The 15581-nt window shown below is 45.6% G+C and overlaps 1 protein-coding gene across 1 annotated transcript in view; it reads left to right on the top strand.

Moving 5' to 3' along the window:
- LOC115373032 (glutamate dehydrogenase, mitochondrial-like) overlaps window positions 1-14661 on the top strand; it is a 29597-nt gene extending 14936 nt beyond the window's left edge. Inside the window, exons 6-13 of the mRNA XM_030071256.1 lie at window positions 6025-6204; window positions 8954-9091; window positions 10051-10188; window positions 10570-10650; window positions 10759-10882; window positions 11527-11618; window positions 12007-12069; window positions 12466-14661. Of these exons, the coding sequence (XP_029927116.1) occupies window positions 6025-6204; window positions 8954-9091; window positions 10051-10188; window positions 10570-10650; window positions 10759-10882; window positions 11527-11618; window positions 12007-12069; window positions 12466-12585 (936 nt within the window). The 3' untranslated portion in view covers window positions 12586-14661. The remainder of the gene's footprint in view (window positions 1-6024; window positions 6205-8953; window positions 9092-10050; window positions 10189-10569; window positions 10651-10758; window positions 10883-11526; window positions 11619-12006; window positions 12070-12465) is intronic.
- The last annotated feature ends 920 nt before the right edge of the window (window positions 14662-15581 follow it).

Raw genomic sequence — 15581 nt, 5'->3', positions numbered from 1 at the left:
TCTAATCTGAAATTACTTCAGATTAGACGCCTAACAGAAGCTTGCAGTGAGGACCTGGCAGCCCTGTGTTAGTCAGTGAGGGTTTAAGTTTACCAAGGAAGCGCTTTTTGTGTTGCTTTTGTCTCCTCCTGCCCCTCATTTCCTGTTTCCGCTGGTCTCAGCCTGGAAGGAAAGGCTTTAAAGGTGCACTGCGTAAAAATCACATGGAAGTGAGAACTGAACCCTCGAGACTGAACTGACAAAAAAAAAAAAAAAAACATGAACATAAGCTTGAAATTTGAGGGTTGAGTCTACATGGGTCTCATAGGCAGCGTGTCCTGTGAGCTGGTTCTAACCGGTCCTCAGGTCAGTCAGTCCTCACTTTGGCGAAGTGCAGCTTTAATTAAAGGATAGGTTCGGGTTTGTTGACGTCTGTTCCCTTTAATCCAGTCAGTATCGATCAGTGCAGGTCACACTGTGGCCCATCCAGGCCACCGTACCGCAAGTTTAATCATTTTAAATCCTTAAAAGACCTCATGGAACGGACTCTTATTGTCTTGATTTGATGTATTTCCTGTCGAAACAGGAAGTTATGGCGGGACGTGGTGCAGGGAAGGATCATTCACTAATGCACAGCAGCAGGACATCAGTTTTGGAGAGGAGCACACCTTTATTTTGAAAGGACAGGAGGATGAGAGAGGATGTTTAAAGATTTGAGCAGGTTTTAATTTACAGCCACTAGAGCAGGATGATGTCACTGTTTAAGATGCTCTGTTTGACAGGAAGTAGAGGTCATGTGAGGTCGTTTCATGAGACTTAAACAAATTTGAACAGATAAACATCAGCAGCAGCAGCAGCAGCAGTACAATAACAGCAACACACACCTTAGGTTTGAATTCAGTTCAGAGGCGGAGTGGTTTTTATGTACAAATCCATGTGCAAACAGCTTTCCTCATTTAAATGTTAAAGAACACAAACAACAGGAAGTGAGAAAGGGCAGCTTTAACAGAGCCAGGCTAGCGACTCCCATACACTTCAAGTCTTTATGCTAAGCTAACATGCTAAATGCTACCCGTAGGAACAGAGGAGAAAATGGTGTCCAACATCTGGTCTCTGGGGACATTTTGGATAACACATTGGAATATTCCTTTAATCAAAACCTAAACTTGTTTGAAGGCCGATCCTGGACTGAATGATTTCTGTCACATGACTGCAGCTCAGTAACGTCATGTAGAAGCCATGAAACCCCACAGACGTTCATTACTGTGATTAAGGCTGTGTGTGTGAGTGTGTTGGTGCGCTGCTGCCGCCGCCGCTTCACTGCTGCTGAGACGGGAAGCCGCCGGCGCTGAAGGTCAGACCCCCCCACTCCAGAGGGTCATCACTGCAAAAACGCAAAATCTTACCAAGATTATTTGTCTTATTTCAAGTCAAAAATGTCTTATTACTAGTCAAAATATCTCATTACACTTAAAATAAGACATGATCACCTCAGAAGTAACTTGTTTTTACACAATTTTCACTTGTTTCAAGTGAAAATTTGCTTGAAATAAGTGAAAATTTAGCTTGAAACAAGAAACAAATTTTGCCAATGAAACAAGCAAATTGTCACTTGTTTCAAGCAAATTTTCATTTGAAACAAGAGACAATTGTCCAAAACCAAGTTACTTCTGAGGTGATCATGTCTTATTTTAAGTGTAATGAGATATTTTGACTAGTAATAAAACATTTTTGACTTGAAATAAGACAAATAATCTTGGTAAGATTTTGAGTTTTTGCAGTGACGGAGAGCTCATGTTTTTGAGAGAAATCTGGTGACTCTGCTCAGGTTTCAGAGGCTTCATCCTGTGATGAAACGTCTGTATCCTGATGGGGGCGTGGCCACTTCCAAGGATGGCCACGCCCCCCGTCCACAGGACACACAGAGGGCTCTCTGAGTGGTTTGATGAGGATGAGGATGATGATGATGTTGTGGCCTTTGCAAGCAGCTGAACACCTGTGGGAGGCTGTGGACTCTCTCCATCATCATCATCATCATCAAAACACCGAGTGAGGGAGAGTCTTGTGGCCGAACGGAGCTCCGCCCCTCCGGGAGCGTTGCAGAATCTATCGCGAGGAGCGGTGAGGCGGCTCCGGCGGCTCCAGCGGCTCCGGCGGCTCCGGCAGCTCCAGCGGCGTGGGCCTCAGTCACAGTAAAGAACGTCCTGCTCTCTCTGATGCATCACCTGCTGCCTCACACTGGAAATGAGCTGTTTGTTGTTCACTGTCGGCAGAGAGACCCCGCCGTGCTTTTATGTCAGGGACCCGTGTCCAAGGTAAACCTCCTCTCTGTAAACCTCCTGGGATCTGCCCTTCGCCAACTCTGCAGCCGGGTTGTTGGCTTCACGCTCCAGCTCTCTTCTTAGTCCGAACTCATTCCTTGACCTCGCTCTCCCACATCTTACACTTCTTACGTTTTTACAGCTTAGGCTCTCTGCTCATTCTGTGAATCCGCAGCGACCTGCAGTAAGCTCCAGATGGACGAGCGAGGCCAAGGAACAACTTACTGGGAGGGGAAAAAACTCTAAAATGCCCACCTAAACCAGTGGTTCTCAACTGGTTTTCACACCAAGACTCAGGTCTTACTTTGCACGCAGACGGACGCCGAGTCGTATGAAAAAGCAAAAGAAAAAAACAGCAGAGAAAAACCCTAATCCGTAGAACGTGCATCCCTCCGTCAGATCATTCTGAAATCTTTTCTGAGTTCTGGCTTTTTCGTTTTACATCAGATTTATTAAACTTAGCTGATGCTCGTGTCCAGAGCGACTCCAGGGCTTTAAGGTCTTGCTCGAGGACACTTCAGCAGCACACATGGCCGATGAGGGACACAGTCCACAGTGTCTGCTGTGTGTAGATGTCTGATAGGCCAATATTTTCCAAATCATTTGGTCGATACAGATATATGCACGTTTTTTTTTCCACCTAATTGCAGAAAATATCGAGTCTCTCCTGCAGTGGAATTAACGTTTTATTATGGCTGCTCTTATTCTGAAGGTCACATTCTCCGGGAACATTTTCTCTGAAACTGAACTGTTAAGATTCATCCTGCTGAAACCGGTTTGGACGATGCTGATCAGACAATCTGGACAACAACCAGGACAGATTCGACCTTTTTCACCTGATGGCACGTCACGTCGGCCGATACCGATGTTTTATTTTAAAGGCGATATCGGCCGATACCGATGACGCGTCGACATTATCGTGCGTCCCCGGTACGTGGAGAGGTTGGACATTCAGATATCAATGATGAGACCGTCCCTCTGCAGAATCCGTTAAAATCACAGTGAAATCTTCACCGTGAGACGTCATGTTCCTTCTGTTTCTCACGGTAAACCTGAAGATCCTGTTAAGTGCATCGACGTCCTTTTTCTTTGTTTTCGCTCCAAACCCCAAACCCTGCAGCTCACGGTGAACTCGGGTTCGGGCTGAATAAACGGGACAGCTGTGATGCTGTAACCTCCATCTGTCTGAAACGTCAGCTCAAAGAGAAGGAGACAAATCCTCCAGGAAAACCAGAAACATACATGTTGGTGTCCATCACAGAACCTTCTCGCTTTGGTTTTTGTTTTTTTGTTGTTGTTGTTTTAAATTGTACACGTTTGTGGCTCGGGCTTAATGGTCATGTGACCCTCTTTTTGGTTAAACTGCTTTGGACTGGCTTCATCTCACTGAGGATAGATGTTGGTTCCTGATACCAAAAGGACACAGAGAGTTTTAATATTTTTTCCGGTGTTCCAGTATTTTTGCAATAGCTGTGAGCGGTGTCTCTGAAATTATTATCCCACATGACTGCAGATGAGCTGAGGGACTGAGGGTCGGTCCGTCACACACAGTCCCTGAGCCTCTGCGGCCTCTTTTACACGAAACTTAGATCTGGAGGCTCCAGCATTTTGAATAAAGCACAGCGCCGCCGCCAGGCCAAGTACCTCAGACACTGCCGGGTCAAATCTGACGAACCTTTGTTTTTCCATCGATATCCAGCGTCCACAGGATAAATCAGATTGATCCATCACAGCGCCACCAACAGGCGGCCAGAAAGGCACCAAACATCACACAAAACATGCACAAAAGAACATATTATTATTATTATTATTAGCTTGTATCAAAACAGGCCCACCAGGTGCAGAGAACACAGTTTTTACTGTCAGAAAACGCAGGTTGGTGTAGAGACACGTCAGCGTTTAGACGTTTGGCTGCACAGAGTCTCAAAGACGCTCTGGTTCTTTTATCCAAGACAGAAAACGACGTGAGTCCTCGGCCGGTGAGACGCTAAGATTTTCTACAGACTGGGATTTCAGAAATTCTGTTCTTACGTCTTTTTCTAAAAAAACAAACAAACAAACAAAATCGGTTGCGGACGTTTAACCAGATGATGAGACTTTTCAGAGGATGAGAGGGTGAAACTCCTCCAGACGGGCCTTTTCCACCGTCTGGATCCTGACTCTTCCTGTTTGTCTTTTGGCATTAATTCTAGAGTTTGATTGTGAAATGAAATCTGCACCATCTGAGGAAACACAAACACCAAAAACATGAATGTGGCTCCCGTCGCAGAGCCTCTTTCTGTCTGACAGTGAAGTTGTTTTCTCTGCGAGCGCCGGGCCTGTTTGTTTGTCCGTCCAGAGACCAGCGGCTGAGCCCGGCCTGCCGGCGGTTCGCCTCAAAATATTGATTTACTGATTCGTTTCTTTAGTGCAAATGTTGACGGTCCATCGGTAGCAGCTGTGAGCCCTGCTGGTTGAGAAACACTGAGTTTGTCTGGGAAACGCTGCTGTTGGGTTCATCCTGCTGGTACCTGGGACTGTGTGTGTGTGTGTGTGTGTGTGTGTGTGTGTGTAGGAGGATGAAGGCTGGTTGCAGTGTTTTGAACATATATTTCTAATATATGTTTGAAACACAAACACTCTTTCTTTAACCCCCCTGGTCTCGCGGCTGCTGGGAAATAACTTTGTTGGTTTCAGTGAATCTGTGATGCATTAATACAAATTAAATCATTTAAGTATTAACCCTCTGAACCCCAAGCAGTTTTTGGGTGTTTTCTGCTCCCCTCACATTTTGGCTCACTGTGGGCTTGTTTTTCTGCTGCACCTCTATGGAAACAGCACAGCTGTGGCTATCACATGGAGTCATTCAAAAATGTCTTTCATACAGTATGAAAGAGTTATAGTGCCATAAATAATAAAAAAATAAAAAAGGCAAACTGATTTTTTTGATAATTTATTTTACAAAAATCGAGAAACACTGGAATAAATGTACAGAACATTTTTTCAGGTGCCCACAAGTGTCACTGATCCAGGGAAAAAAAGTAGGGCTTCACATGATTTATTTCCTGAAATATTAACATTTTTTCAACCTGTATAAACTCCATAAAATCCATATTACTACTATTGCCTACGCACTGAAATTCAGTGAATTTTTGTCACGCGACTGTTGGGCTCACCTGAATCAATCAAGATGTCTCAGATCTGCTGAAGACCGCAGAATTTTCTGTTTTTTGAATAATCTGGATTGAGTGAAAGAAGCATGTATAATAAAATTATTCGAATGAAAAATCACTTTTTTAGGCTTAGGTTCGTCCTTTTTTCTACCGCTAAACGGAAGTCGGACATGTTGCATTCAGGGACCGTCGGAAAATTTAAATTCCGACGAAAAAAATAGGTTTTTAAAGCTTCCAGCTATGATAAACGGTTGAATTTTGGTGATTTTTTTAAAAATACATGTCTTTCTATCCCGCCTGCGGGTTTGGGGTTCAGGGGGTTAAAGGTGAAATTATTTAAGTTAAATGGTTATTAATGAGTTTAAAAAATAGTTTAGTAGATTTCATTTTATGTTTTGGTTTTCCCTCATCATACAGACTTCAGATATTTGCAGCTAAGCTAGCAGCTTCCACCTGCTGCCGTTCATTGTGCTAACTGGGTTAGCGTGCAGCCCGGACACACGAGGATGAAGCCGGGCGTCTCCTCTCGTCCCCGGGCGTCTCCTCACCTGTCTGTCTGTTGTGTTTTGCAGGACATCAACGCTCACGCCTGCGTCACCGGGAAACCCATCAGCCAGGGAGGAATCCACGGCCGCATCTCCGCCACCGGCCGAGGAGTTTTCCACGGCATCGAGAACTTCATCAACGAGGCCGCCTACATGAGCCAGCTGGGCATGTGCCCCGGCTTCCAGGACAAGACCTTCGTCATCCAGGTACGCTCAACCTTCGTCATCCAGGTACGCTCAACCTTCGTCATCCAGGTACGCTCAACCTTCGTCATCCAGGTACGCTCGACCTTCGTCATCCAGGTACGCTCGACCTTCGTCATCCAGGTACGCTCAACCTTCGTCATCCAAAAAAAACCAAAGCTAAACCGCGGTCATGCAGGTAGGCTCGTTGTAGGAACAGGGATTGTTCAGTGTTCAGAAAGACTTCCTGGGTATTTCTGCTGAATGTCCGCTTGGTGATGCGACGTGAACCTGGGCGGCCTCTCACCTGGAGCTCTCAGCCGAACAGCCGTGGAAACTGAGCGTTCTTCAAACAGCAGCTTGACAGCACCAGGTGGACGTAGAAAACACTGAGACTTCACAAAGTTTTATTTGATTGATTGATTCTTTTATTGAAGTGTCATATGGGGCGGGGCTAAATCAGGCATACAAAGTCAAATCCAGATCCAGGCACTTCCAAAATACACCCCTCGGGTTTTGCATGAATTAAACAAAATATGCCGCCTTCTCTTCCAGGCCTTAGAAATAAAATTAGCCGTCTTAAATACTTTCAGTTTGTGGCCGTCATCGCCCCAGGAGAGCTCAGGTGTTTGGTTTTGCACGGCCTCAGGTAAAGGGACCCTCACGTGGTCATACAGGCTGCAGTAAAACATAAAATCAAATTCATCTTCAGCATCTTTTAAATCACAGACATTATTAATCCTGTTCTCTTCAGGAGTAGCTGTGAACCGCCCTGCTTCAGAGGCCAGGGGCCGGGCACCTGTCCTCACCTGGGCTTCCAGTGAGACAGGAAGTGACAGAGTTCAGGATCAAAATCAATCAATCCTTCATGTGAACAGAAGATCTGAGCCCGACATTTGATATCGTCCACGTCGCTGCCTTTTGAGATGTTAATGTCACACATGTTCCCATCTAGAGAACAACATGAGAACCACGTATCAATCAGCTGATCACCTGCTGGGCTAAATGAAGGGTTCGGCTGCACAAACTCTTAAAATGCTCTGGTTCTTTTGTAAGAGAAAGAGGACGTCCTGAGTCCTCGGCTGGCGAGACGCACAGACGTTCACAGACGGGGAGTTTAGAGATCCTGCATTTCAACGATTATTGTCCTTTTATGAAAATAATATTAGTTGGAAATGTTTTAAAGAAATGAAACTTTTCTAAGGATCAGGAGCCTCACAGCCAGAATGACATTTGGTGTCAGATCTTAGTGAAACTAAATTACGACGTTAAGATCCAAAATGGATGACAGCCGTTTGAAATGGAGTCGTTTAGTGGCTTTGAACACACACACACACACACACACACACACACACATTTCTCCAGTCAGACTGATTTAAAAGACTCGTGCACTTCTCCCAGGCAGGGCACACAGACACAGACACACACACACACACACACACACACACACACACACACAGAAGCCGATCAGGCTGATATTGAGTATTGATCGCGGTGATAGATGTTGCACTCAGCCTGTTAGAGGCAGGAGGCTGTTAATGTGTGTGTGACTCAGCGAACCATCCATGAGGACTCCGTCAGTAAACCAGGAAACCACACACACACACACACACACACACACACACTTTGAGAGCTATAAATATGTGTGCTGATCGTAGCTGTTGGCTGCTTCATGCAGGAACGAGAAAACATGTTTTCAGTCTTCTCTCTGTTTCTCTGTTTCACCAACAAGGAAATCTGGGAATTAGATTTCAAAAAGTTATTGCACCTTCAAAATAAGATGAGAAAATGGCTGGTTATGTTTTTTTTATTATGTTCAGATTCAGTCTGAACTTTGGGCTGCATGTCGGCAGAAACCAGGCAGAAAACTCCAATTCAGACTAAAGATTTTCCCAATTTGGGATCAATAAAGTATTGATCCCAAATTGACCCAAAGCTGTCTGTCTGCCTGTCTGCCTGTCTGTCTGTCTGTCTGTCTGTCAGGTTCGGCCTTCAAACACCGAACATGGACAGAATAAAACTTTTTCTTTTCGTTTTTCTGTCCTCCTCCTCTCTCCCTCCTTCCTCACATTTCCCATCATGCTCTCTGCTTGGGAGTGTTGTGCGGTGAGTCATCAGTGACTCATCTGACAAACCACAGCAGCTCCGCTTGATCGATGGCAGACGAGCCACACACACACACACACACACAGACACACACACACACACACACACACACACACACACCGTATCCGAGGTCTCGTTTCTCCGTTTCGTCCGATGAGCTGCGGCGTCTCTGTCGGCGCTGATGCCTTGCCCGAGGGCGGGGCGTCGGTCTGGCACCTTAAAAAAAATGTAAAACCAAAATGTGAAGTCGTGCCTGCGTGAGGCCCGTTGGAGGGTTTTAATGTCTCGGCTCCGTCGCCAACAAGCAAAACCAGTTTCATGACCCGAGCAGCAAAACACGGACGGGCTTTTATTTTGAAAGGTTTTATGTGACCGTCTGAACAAAACTCCCTTTGTTTCTTTCAGATTTTTTTTTTTTTTTTTTTTTTAAAGAAGATTGCTCCTTCAGCCGATGAAGACGCTTGTGTTTGTTGCAGCTTCTTGTCCAAAAAATTAAAGAAATATTCTAAAAAACTGTAAATATTAATAAATATGTTTGTATTAATAAATACTTCTTGTTTTACTGTCCCAGGCTTTTTGTAAAATCGCTGCTGTGTGTGTTCTCTAAAGGTTTATCTTACCTGTGTCGTGTTGTCCAGGTGTTAACTGGGCTCTGGTTGTGTCGCAGGGTTTCGGTAACGTGGGTCTCCACACGATGCGCTACCTGCACCGCTTCGGGGCCAAGTGCGTGGGCATCGGCGAGGTGGACGGGAGCATCTGGAACCCCAGCGGCATCGACCCCAAAGAGCTGGAGGACTACAAACTGGTGAGGGCCGCAGCTGTTACCGGGGAAACGCCTCAGCTGTTACCGGGGAAACGCCTCGTACTGGAGTACCGCCAGGTGTTCTGTGTCGGGGCCGACTCAGGGTGTCAGAGGTCAGAGGTCATGTCGGGGATAAATCGTGCTGTCGTTCACCCACAGCGTGTCTGAGTCATTTAAAGGAACATTCCAACTTTTTGGGTAAAATCCCCTTTTCCCTCCCGAGTCTGAGACCAGATGTTCCACCTCTGGACGTCCACTGGTTCAGACCCTGTTAGTAGCATTTCCTGTTAGCTTAGCGTAAAGACTTGAAGTCTATGGGGGTTGTTAGCCTGATTCTCATGGCGGCTCAGGTGGATCTGAAACACGTCTTGGAGTGTTTTAGGTCCAAAACAAAGTGCAGGCAGGGAAATTAATTTGAAAGGCTGGAGATCTCAGTTATGGATCAATATTGGTATTGATCAGTAATCCTATTGGCTGTGGCTGTGATGTGCTCTGTTTGTGTTATTAGGTTCAAGTGGCACACTGAAGCTTTAAATAAAGTTTATTTTTATCATTAACTCATTACGGCCTCAGTGCAGCTGCAACACACATCAGTGTGTTTAGAAAGGGCAAGGCTGCCACCTAGTGGACAGATCATGTCACAGACCTGAACTCTTTACTGGATCAAAGTAGTTTAGGGATCAGTCCAGTATAAAATGTGATCCGACACGGTTTGAACTGATTGAAATGACTGAAATAAAACATTCATTCATTCATTCATTTGTTCATTATTGTGTTTGGTTGGTAAAACTGAACACAATAATCAGATTTCCTCATTTCTTGTTCTCTCTCCTGTCTTTGTGGTCGGCATCTTGGCGTTTGCTGTGACGTGTTTCTCCTGTCTCTGCGTTTAGAGCAGATAACCGGCTTGTGACCAGAGTATAAACGACAAAAAAACATTTTTTTTTTTTTTCTCGTGCCAGGCCAACGGCACCATCGTCGGTTTCCCGAACTCGACGCCGTACGAGGAGAACATCCTGGAGGCCGACTGCGACATCCTGATTCCTGCCGCCAGCGAGAAGCAGCTGACCAAGGCCAACGCCCACAAGATCAGGGCCAAGGTCACACACACACACACACACACACACTCACACACACTCACACACACACACACACACACACTAAATCTAATAGGAAGTAGCAGTGATGATGATGTTGAGGAGCAGAGGCTCAGCTCCTGTCTTAAAGGAATACTTATTATTAATTATTCAGTATTTCTTATTGATTAGTGATGGAAACACATTAAGCTGAATATCGTCTGACAGTCCAGAACTGTACAAGACAAAATGTCACAACATGAGTGAGTTTAAAGAAAATGTCGTCCCTTTGCTGCCCCGTCAGTCAGTGTTTTCTTCATGTGTGTTTTCTGTTCTGTGCTGCTGTTTTGTCCCAGTCTCTCGGGGTCAGTGAACGCCACACGCTGTCTTCTGTGTCACCTGCAGATCATCGCCGAGGGAGCGAACGGGCCGACGACGCCCGACGCCGACCGCATCTTCCTGGAGAGAAACATCATGGTGATCCCGGTGTGTGAAATCAGCTCTGCACATGCACACACACACACACACACACACACACACACACACACACACACACACACAAACCGAACCTTGACGTTGTGCTCTCGTCTGCAGGACTTGTACCTGAACGCCGGCGGCGTGACCGTCTCCTACTTCGAGTGGCTGAAGAACCTGAACCACGTGAGCTACGGCCGCCTCACCTTCAAATACGAGAGGGATTCAAACTACCACCTCCTCAGTAAGGCTCGCCGCTCAGATCGCTCGCTTCCCTCACAGAAATCTAAACGTGATGCCGGGCGCTGAACCGGGCGTTTGGCTCCTTCACAATAAAACGACGGCTGTTTGTTCTGCTCGGCCTCTGCGGCTCAACTTCTGATCTGTTGCTGCTCATGTTCGCCCCCTAGTGGTGCATGCATGTTAGTGCTGTCATCACCATCTCTCTCTCTCTCTCTCTCTCTCTCTCTCTCTCTCTCTCTCTCTCTCTCTCTCAATGGACAGGTAGAAATCACAGGTCAAGACAATGTGCAGTATTATTAATCGACATTCTTACTCTTCAGCCGCTCTCTCAGGACATGTAACTGAAGTCACCTTGGTTATATATTTGTTTATTTGTTTATTTATTTATTTATTTATTATTTATTAGTATTTTCTCTCAGATGCCTTATCCTTTATCCAAGTGCATTTGTTTTTTGTTTCGTTTTTCTACTTCTGTATGTACTTTAGAGACATTTTGTGATATTTTCTTAATCTGTAAAGCTGTCTGCACTAAAATTGCAATGTACATATACTTTCTTGTATTTGTGCAAATGGCAATAAACATGTAATCTAATCTAATCTAATCTAATCTAATCTAATCTAATCTAATCTAATCTCTCTCTCCAGTGTCTGTGCAGGAGAGTCTAGAGAGGAAGTTTGGGAAACACGGCGGTTCGATTCCCATCGTGCCAACATCTGAGTTCCAGGCCCGGGTCGCTGTGAGTGCACGACTACAACTACAACTACCACTGATCATAACAACAATAATAACAACATTATTATTGTTGTTGTTAACTTTTAAAGGAATTTTAATACTTTACTGTGTGATTTACATGAATAAAGTAAATAATAACAACAAAAATTCAAAATAAAGTGCATTAAAATAACAGCACACACAGCTGAATCAGCTGAAGTGTTTTCATGAGACCAACCAGGTGACAGGATCCTCCAGGTGCTTCATTCTGATTGGCTGTTAGAGCTGTTAGAGGCCAGCCTGTCCAATCAGCACACAGGCAGAGTCGGCTCTCGGAGATCTTCTATCTCACGACGTTCGACTCGACTCTGAATGTTTTGTTGTTTGCTCAGCGGCTCTGGTTTTGGTTGCAGGGAGCGTCTGAGAAGGACATCGTGCACTCAGGACTCGCCTACACCATGGAGCGCTCTGCCAGGGTAACACACACACACACACACACACACACACACACACACTGCAGATCGATGGTTTACTTCTGTTGTTTTTTTTCATCTCACCTGAAAAGATGAGAAGCAGAAATGACTGGTGTTTTTTCTTTTTCTCTCCTTTGGTCTCGTTCCTTTCTTTCTCCTCCCTCCCTCCCTCATATCCTCTTCTTTTTCTCCACCCTTCCTTCTTTCCTCCTCTCCCTTCCCTCCCTCCTTAATCTCTCCGTCTTTCCTGCTTCATCGTTTCACATTTCCACCTTCCTCCTCCTCCCTGCCTCCGTCCCTCATTCATCACCTCCTCTTCCCTTTCCAATCACTCCTCCTCCTCCTCTTCCTCCTTTCCTTCCATCCTTCCTCATCTCTCTCTCTCTCTCTCCTTCGCAGCAAATCATGCGAACAGCCAATAAGTACAACCTGGGTTTGGACCTGCGGACGGCGGCGTACGTCAACGCCATCGAGAAGGTCTTCAAGGTCTACAACGAGGCCGGTCTCACCTTCACATAGACAGACAGACAGACAGGCAGGCAGACAGACAGAGAGACAGACAGACAGGCGTCCATCACTCTGTCTGCCTGCTCCCCGTCCCCCATCCCTCCCCCCTCCTCCTCCTCCTTCCTCCTCGACCTTTCTTGACCTCTGTAGGAATTTCTCTCAGCCTCTAAAGCCTTCACACAGCGTATCCAAAGTTTACAGTTTTGCACAAGAACACGTAAAAAAGAAAGAAAAAAAAAGAAATGAGTGGAAAACACGAGCAGAAAAGCGAGCACGCGAAGACGCCCCCCCCCCCGCGGGTCTCCGTGCGCGTCGTCACTTCTTCTTAAAATGGAAAGATTGTTGTTTTTGTCATTCCTTCTCCTCCATAAAGCTGTTCCTGTTATCTTCTTCTCAAGGGAGCTGAAAAAAAAAAACAAAAACCAAAAAAAAAAAAAAAAAAAAAAACGCCAAAACTCTTGGGTTGGACAGCTTTCGCCCTCGCTCCCTCGCCGCGCTGCTTCCCGGTGATCACCGAGCGCCTGAGCGCCCCCTGCAGCATCTACCCAGACGCAGAGTCGCACTCATCACTTACAGGTGCATATTAATGATGAATCAGATGAAACACAAAGCCTTAACGCCTGGGGGTTCTCCCAAGGCTCAGTGTTGGTCTGCAGCACACTGAGACAAATACATAAATATATATATATATTCTATAGGTCACAATACGAGAGCTTGTATAGTTATTTTTTCTTTTTATATAACGGATAAAGGAGTGCACTCGTGCCTCGCTTTGATTCAGGACTGTCTCTTTAAATAGAAACGCCGGCCGCCGTAGGGCCGCCATTTTGGTGCACGCACAAAGCCGACTGACTTTAGCTGTTACTTGTTTGGACGTTCGGCGATGAGTTCCCACGTTCCTCAGCGGGTTCCCTGCTTTCTAACTCCAGGTTCTTCGGGTGAATTTGGGTTTGGCTCTAAATTTGGTTCCAAATTAAAGAAGTATTCCAACATTTTGGGTAAAATCTCCTTTTCCCGACTTTTCCCCAGACTGAGACCAGATGTTGGACACCGTCTCCACCTCTGGACGTCCACTGGTTCAGTCCCTATGGGTAGCATCGCCTGTTAGCTTAGCACAAAGACTTGAAGTCTATGGGAGTCGTTAGCCTGGATCATCAGGTTCAGAGGCCTCATGCAGAGCTCGCCTCACCGACGCTGCGTTCACCTCAGCAGCAGAACACACACCAACGTCACAAAGTTAAAGTCTTAACTGTTCATTTAAGAAAATATTTTTACGACAGGCAGAGGCGGTTTATTGGTTAAGAAAATAATAATTCCTGATACAAACAGCATTCAGTCTGGATTTATTTGCATTTAACGGCCGCCAGTTTCATCATTCACCTCTGAGTCGGATTTATCTGGACCTTCAGAAAAATACAAAATGCTTGTTGTTGTGTTCAGCGGTTGCGATAAACACCAGGTGAGATGAGCGCGGCGTCACCGGGCGCCGACCGCTTAAATCCCAATCAACAGGAAGTGGACTTGGACCCAGAGTCTCCCCTCAGAGTTTCCCCGGCGTCAGAAACGGGTTCTGAAGCGACGAAGACGCGACGTGACCTTCAGGGACGTTTGGAAAAGGGACAGATTTTTATGTAGCGAAAAATTAAAAAAAAGGAACAAAACAAAACAAAAAAAGCTGTCGCCGGCGTTCCTGTATGTCCCGCCCACCGCAGTCCGTTTGGACCAATCAGAACTGGGGGCGGAGCAGCGGCGTGGTCTCTCTGGGCCGCGTTGCCAGACTTCATCGCTTCAGATCGCCGTTTTGTTTCCTGAGCGCCGCGTGTCGAATAATCCACAGATAATCTGGATTGGTTGCTCTGCTTCATCTCTCAGGGCGGGCAGGTGGGGGCGGGGTGGGGGGGCGGTGTGGAGGGGTGGGGGAGGGGGTTTGTTTTAGGAATGTGGGAACAAAAAGGAGTAAAATGTTTATTTTCTTTATATCAGCCTTGATTTAAACTGTTTTTGGATTCTATGTCAGAGTTTTTACTGCCTTTTCGTTAAAGCGAATCAAACTACCAAAAACAAAACAAATAAAAACAAACAAACAAACAGAGTTGTGTGTGTGTTTATGTGTTTGTGTGTGTTTGGTCACGTCTCTATCACTGGTTGAAACCCAGGAGCTCTTGGGCAGGCTTTTGTTTTGAAAGGCTTTATGTTGCCCTTAGAACAAAAATCACTATTTTATTTATTTATTAACTTACTAACTTATTTATTTGTTTAGTGTATTTAGTTTAATTTAATTTTGTGGTCTGTCTTATCTGATTTCTTGCTCGTGTCGCCTCAGTTTAATCAGTTTAATCAGTTTAATCAGTTTAACGGGGAAATGGGGTTTCAGGTGTTTGAGGCTGCAGATCTGCTCTGCTTCCCCGTCACAATAAAGGTCCTCAGGATGTTCATGGTCAAAGATAAACGGAGTCATATCTGTGCTGGCCTCTGATTGGCTGACAGCAGCAGCTCCTCTAGTTCAAATGAGGTGAACCCGCAGTGCTGGGACCCGGCCTCTGGCTCCCCCTACTGGAGGAGCAGCATCTCTACAGGCCAGGGGGGCAGGTGGGAACGAAGCTTCACGTTTGTGCATCTGATGAAGATTTACTGAGAGACTGGACTGAGGTCAGCATCAGCATCATCATCATCATCATCATCATCATCATCAACCAGCAACAAAAAGTGGCCGTCTGTAAGGAGGTCAAAGGTCAGAGGTTCACATGTTCCTGTCAGCCGGAAACAAAAATGAAAACAGAATTTGCTCTTCACATTCGCTCAGAATCTCCGAGATTAAAGTCGGAAATTTAAACAAAAGATTCTGATATTCTCCGAGATTAAAGTCATTGGTTATAAATGTCCCAAGTTTATGAGGAAAAACTCAGAAAATCTGAGATTAAAGATGCAAATTGATGAGAAAATCATTCAACAGAAACAGAACACATGCAGCTGTGAGTTCTTTCATTTATTGATGTCGGTCAAACAGA

The sequence above is a fragment of the Myripristis murdjan genome, chromosome 15 (genome assembly GCF_902150065.1).
Source record: "Myripristis murdjan chromosome 15, fMyrMur1.1, whole genome shotgun sequence".
Classification (NCBI taxonomy): Eukaryota; Metazoa; Chordata; class Actinopteri; order Holocentriformes; family Holocentridae; genus Myripristis; species Myripristis murdjan.
The sequence above is the reverse complement of the archived record's forward strand: the minus strand, read 5'-3'. Positions and strand labels throughout refer to the sequence as shown.